The sequence below is a fragment of the Nuphar pumila genome, chromosome 5, assembly GCF_984573655.1.
Source record: "Nuphar pumila chromosome 5, dmNupPumi1.hap1.1, whole genome shotgun sequence".
In the NCBI taxonomy this organism is placed as follows: Eukaryota; Viridiplantae; Streptophyta; class Magnoliopsida; order Nymphaeales; family Nymphaeaceae; genus Nuphar; species Nuphar pumila.
The window spans coordinates 49,284,159-49,290,158 of NC_143253.1; the positions used below are offsets into that span (position 1 = coordinate 49,284,159).

The window sequence follows — 6,000 nt, forward strand, 5'->3', positions numbered from 1 at the left end:
GAGAGTTTCAAAAAGAAGGGCAAAATATACAAAACATAGTCACCAGAATTGGTCTTCACAATATCTTGGCGTGACAGCTTCCCAGGATATTACAGGATTCTCCATAAATCTTGAGATACATTTAAAAAAAAAAGAGAAAATACAGAAAACGGTGCAAGAGATGGGAAAGAATCGATGTTAGTCAATATGTTTTCTTTGTAGAAACGTAGAGAGAAGGTAGAACATGGGAAAAATAAAGAATTAACAAAAATGCATATAATTCATAGAAGCACCAATATAAGTAAAAGTCTATCATGAAATTATCATGATAATATCATGAGACTGTCATGATGATATCATGATATTTTGTAAATCATTGATATTTAAAGTGTTCCTATAATTTTCCTTTTTAACTGTTATCTATTATATCACAATTTCTTCCATATACCAGGGGTGTCTATGACTAATGTAGAACAAATTGTTCCTCTTTAGTTCTGATAGTCTTCTAACCAAGAGATGCTCCTAATGAACCCATCTTAGGCCCAAAATTCCAATAGTTGACTTTCAAGAGGGCATCACAAGGCATGTGAGATGGCACCATTGTGAAATGTACAACTCCTCTTGGTTCTACTTCTCCAGTCATATTAAGTGCAACCAAATTTATTTCAAAATCTTTCCATCTTCTAATGATCATTTCATGGATTCATGCCCTTCTGGTAATGGCTCAGAAACATGTATGTTTTAAAATGCAGGCAAACTTATCCCAGATTTTCCAATGGCATCGATGATTCTAATACTTGTTTGTCACGAAGCATATCTTCTGCGTCCACTGATATTCAATTTGTTTAGTTCATCTTGTAATTGATCATTTCACAGGATTTGCACCCGGAATAACTTCTGATTTTGGCTCAAATGATAAATAATTTTAAAAAAGGACAAGGTGCCAGGTGGGACTTGGATCACATTGAATATCATGACCCAATAATCTTATCCATTTATCCCATTCGAAGCACAATATACATTTGAAATGATGCATTTAAGATACAGATCATCAGCAGTGTTATTTTTCCTTTAACAATGCTCCAGTTGTAGTCTCTTTATTCCCACTCTTCCTCATATCTTTGGATGTTGAAGCCCTTCCTGAACTGATTTAATCTCTCCATTTGGAGCACATGGCCTGGTTCTGTTCAATGAAATGAAATCGTTAACTATTTTTGATACCTAGTAATGAATTCCTGTCGAAATGTGGACATTCTCTAGTCTCTTTGATTAGCTTTGTACAGTAAGTGACAATTTTACCCTTCTAGTTGTTTATGTTGAAAACTAGGTCATGTTTGTTCGCGACTTTAGTCCTATGCATGGAAGTACCATTATTTTCAAATGAAACATCTGACTATATCACATAGGTGCGGGTGCAGGTATGGGTGTGGGTGCGGCGATACGGCACTTTAAAAAAATTTGGTGGTGGGGGTGCGGGAGGGTATATATATATATAAAATCTCGGACAGACCTGGCTCTGTATACCCAGACTGATTCAAACCTGGGTTTACTTTGACCCAGGACTGAATTCGACTGAGTCAAAGCAAACACAATAGACCCGGGTCCAATTCAGACCTAGGTCTGCTTTGACGCAAGACTTAGTCTGACTTGGGTCAGCATAGGTCCAGGTCCAATTCAGATCTAAGTTGCTTTGATCCAAGTCTGAATCAGACTTGGGTCTAAATTGATCCAGGTTAATCAGACCTGACACCTTGACCCAGTTAACACCCGGCTGCTTGCTTGTGCTGGGTGTTGTAAACCTATAAAAAATAAGAAAAAGGGAAAAGGAGGAAAAGAGGAAAAGAAGATAGAGAGAGCCTCCATGTGCAGGCAATAGAGGTGGAAGAAGAGGAGGAGATGGAGGGGGCGGAAAAAGTGGAGAAGCAAAAGGGAGCAGGAGAGTATGAAGAAATGGAGGAGGCGGAACAAGAGGAGAGTGAGATGAAGGAGGATGAGGAGGACCCCAACCCTCTGTGTGTGTGTGCAACCCCACCCACCCACCTCTCTCTCTCTCTCTCTCTCTCTCTCTCTCTCTCTCTCTCTCTCTCTCTCTCTCTCTCTCTCTCTGACGTGTTTGCCGCATCGGGTACGGGACGCGACGCGGGTGCGAGGGCCCTTTTGCTGAGTCCCTATGACATAGCATCTGACTTTTATGCATTGCCATCATTATGTTGCTGGCTTGATATTTTTAGATTTTGTGTGATGACTGTATCTGTGTATCACTAGTCTTTCCATTAAGCACCTTCCCAACAAAAGTTGGTTGGCTTGGGTCTCGGATGTGTGTCGTGTCGAGTTGCTTCTCATGTCAGACTTTTCGTCTAAACCATGCTATGCATATCTCATTCAGTCCGCTGAGCCCAGCAAATCTAGAATCGTTAGACGAGTTCAATTGGTGTGTCTCAACATTGTAAACTCTGCATTTAAACTACAATATTATCCAGCAGTCAACTCTTCTTTTAATGATTTACTTTTGTGTTGTTTCTGTAGGTGATGGACTATTCATCCCTCCCTCATTTCTGTAGAAGAGAAGGATCCGGTTCATCTGGGCGCTCCAATGCTGATGAATGTTTCTCCTTGGACCACTCCTTTCACCAACAAATGTATAACTTTATAAAGCAGCAGTCTTTAAGATTGCATTCCACAATGCCCATGTCACAAGACTCTCTTCATGAGGATTTCCCTGAACCAGACCGTGAAGGATCAAAGATTGCAGAGACTATCGAGTCAGAATTCCAGATACTTGAGGGTCAAAATTCGCATCACTGTTGTCTAGATTGTCTTAAATCAATGGTGATCGAGAGGCCTACTGCCTTACATGGCCATCAACCCAGAACCATCTAGATGCACTGGGAAACTCTTTGGATTTTGAAGAACTAAATTACATGAACAGTAGAGAGTTGGCTTCCATCCAAGCGATATGTGTGTATCATTCAACCTATCATAGTTTATGCTAGAAGATTCTAACTTGGTTAATATAGTCTTGCTTCTCAGTTATCCCCCCAGCTTGCTTATCAAAAAACAGAAAAGTCGATTAAATGTAAGAGAGGACTTCGTAATCTCATTTCATAAAAATTTTATGTATCATCTTTGTTTCTTTTTTATAAGATCTTCAATGTGAGAAATGTAAATCTATGAAAGAAGAATAAAGAGGAACAAACCATTATGTTATCTCATGAATGTTCTTGGGCAAAGAGGCCTTTTGAATTACTATTGTAGATCAGAGAGTTCCATGCTTGCACGTTATGCCCCAGTTGCTGACAGTTACATTTGCCAATGTTTTTGAATGCTAGAAGCTCAAATTTGGAACTGTAATGGCCCCAAAATATTTTATAGAGACTTTTGAGTTACCGGTTCTTTGAGCGTTCGAATTCCTCCCATGCAAGCCGTAGCTCCTCATAATCGATCTGAGATTCACATTTTAATTTATATTCACATTTTAATCGATCTGAGAATCTCTGACCCAAGGACGCAGAGGGGCCAGATATACGTGTATCTCTAATCCTCCGATCTCCATTCTATCAATAACTAAACTTGAGATGCTTACGTAAGTGGAAATTGAAATTCGGTGCTTTGGGGAGGCATTTAAAACAAATAATCAACGACTCGAGTCAGTAAGGTTGGTAAAGGAATCAGGCAGCTCATTATTCGGCTTGGGTTGACTCATCAGTTCATATAGCTTGTGAGCCGAGTCGTGAGCCGCCTATTTAGCTTAAATAAGTCTGAGCCCGTGTGTGTGTGTCTATATATATATATATATATATATATATATATATATATATATATATATATATATATATATATATATATATAGAGAGAGAGAGAGAGAGAGAGAGAGAGAGAGAGAGAGAGAGAGAGTAATGTGTTTCTTAGGCCCTCTTTTTCGTTAGGTATCATTAGGCCTCTTCAAAAATGGTAGTTTTAAGTATTTTTCTCACGTCTAACACCCAGGATGTGATCTATAGGTTTTTGTTTAGTGGGGGCCGACTTTTGGATCGGCGGAATCTGACCTGTAATACAGGTTTTTTCAGTGATACGAAATCAATGGCTATGAAGGTACCAGTTTTTTTTGGCTCAGAAAAACATGTTTATCGATGAGGCAAAATGGGACAGAATGAGAAATGGGGCCTAATATGTTCAGCTCTCTCTCTCTCTCTCTCTCTCTCTCTATATATATATATATATATATATATATATATATATATATAAACATATTTTTTCGACCAAAAAAACCAGTACCTTCATAGCCATTGATTTTGAATTACTGGAAAACCTGTATACAGGTCAGATTCCGGCGATCCAAAAGTCGGTTCCTACTAAACAAAACCTATAGATGACATCCATGGTGTTAGATGTGAGAAAAAATACTTAAAACTATGATTTTTGAAGGGGCCTAATGCGACCTAACGAAAAGGGGGCCTAAGGAACGTATCACTCTATATATATAGTAATGTGTTCCTTAGGCCCTTTTTTCGTTAGGTCTTGTTAGGCCCCTTCAAAAATCATAATTTTATGTATTTTTTTCTCACATCTAACACCATGGATGTGATCTGCAGGTTCTGTTTAGTGGGAACCAGTTTTTGGATCGCCGGAATCTGGTTTTTTCAGTGAAGGTACCAGTTTTTCCTGGCTCATAAAAATATATTTTTTTGCCAGAAAAAATGATCCAAGAGTCAATTCCCACTAAATCCAGTATGCTAAACACTTAAAACTTATGGGGCAGTACAAGACAGAATGAGAAATGGGGATTATGCCATCTTCCTTGACTACTGGATTCTTGAAGTTATGAATTGCATGATATCAAAAATAACATGTGATCCAACTTTGTGATTAGCGAGGACTCCATCCCATCCTGGTTTCATGGCTCGGGAGACTCTAGTGACTATATTTTTATGAGTAACTTGGGATGGTGTTTTCTTGTAACCATTGTTGGGGTTTTGTCTAAAAATTATTGGGTTATAACCTAACTTAGCTTTCCTTCGTTTACCTAAGTTAGTGTTTTTTCATTTCTTCCTAAAAATTTAGTCTCTTAAAGAGTGTGAGAACTTTCTTTGAGTTTATATAAAGTAGAGTTGCTCTTACGAGCAAGGCTCATTAAGGGCTTGTTAATTGAACTTTGAACTTTAGACCTTGAACTTTTTGAGTTTAGGTTTCGGTTTAGTTTGATTTGCTTTAGTCATGATTATTCTTAGATTTTAACTAATCCTTTTGGCTCTTGGGATGGTTTTATCCCCAAACCTTTGAGAGGCCTCTTTTATGAGCCTTAACCAACCGTTTTAAACCAAGACCTAGTCAACCCTAACATTGGAGCTGCCCTTGACCCAATTTGATGTTCTTGCATGCATTTCCTTAGTGGTCTAACATTTCATGATCTTCTATCTTAATTTTAGGTCATTGAACACTGACTGCACCCCCTCTTTTTGAATGGTTTTGACCATGGTAGTATCATTTCTGACTCTTGGAGTACCCCTTTTATCCTTGAAATTAGCCCAACTTGTAACCCCCTCTCCCATTCACATCATCACTCACAAGCTCTCTTCTCTCCTTTGTCCTTTCTCTATCCCATGAGCTTTATGCTCTTTCTTTTCTCTCCTATGAGTTCCTTGCTTTCATGCGCTCTCTAGAGCCCTCTCTCTATCCCTAGTGCTCTTCTTATCTCTCTCAAGTGAGTTCAGACCCCAACTTAGTCAAGGGTATGCATAAGTTGAGCTAGGGTCTAGCCTAACCTAGTCAAAAGGCTAATCAAGGTAGTCTGTGTCGAGTTGCTTGGTCTCACCCAATGCAGGGCATGGGAAAACTTTCACGAGTAGGCAAAATCTCAGTTGCATCCTGAGAGTGAAGTTGCATGAATACTCATTGCACCAAGGACTAGGTCCTAAACGAGACAACTATCACTTTAAAGATAGTGCATCTAAAATGTGCCTCCAAGAGTACCTGATTCGAGATAATTTTTCAACAATTTTAAAGTGAGTATGCAACATGGTG

At 38.8% G+C, this 6,000-nt stretch overlaps 1 protein-coding gene across 3 annotated transcripts in view; it reads left to right on the plus strand.

Annotated features, from left to right (window-relative positions):
• The window catches only part of LOC149837548 (SEC14 cytosolic factor-like), a 40,123-nt gene extending 37,024 nt beyond the window's left edge, over positions 1–3,099 (plus strand). For all 3 annotated transcript variants that reach the window (XM_090006111.1, XM_090006112.1, XM_090006113.1), the window contains one exon: positions 2,506–3,099. In XM_090006111.1, the coding sequence (XP_089862237.1) occupies positions 2,506–2,859 (354 nt within the window). In that variant the 3' untranslated portion in view covers positions 2,860–3,099. The remainder of the gene's footprint in view (positions 1–2,505) is intronic.
• Positions 3,100–6,000: the final 2,901 nt, after the last annotated feature.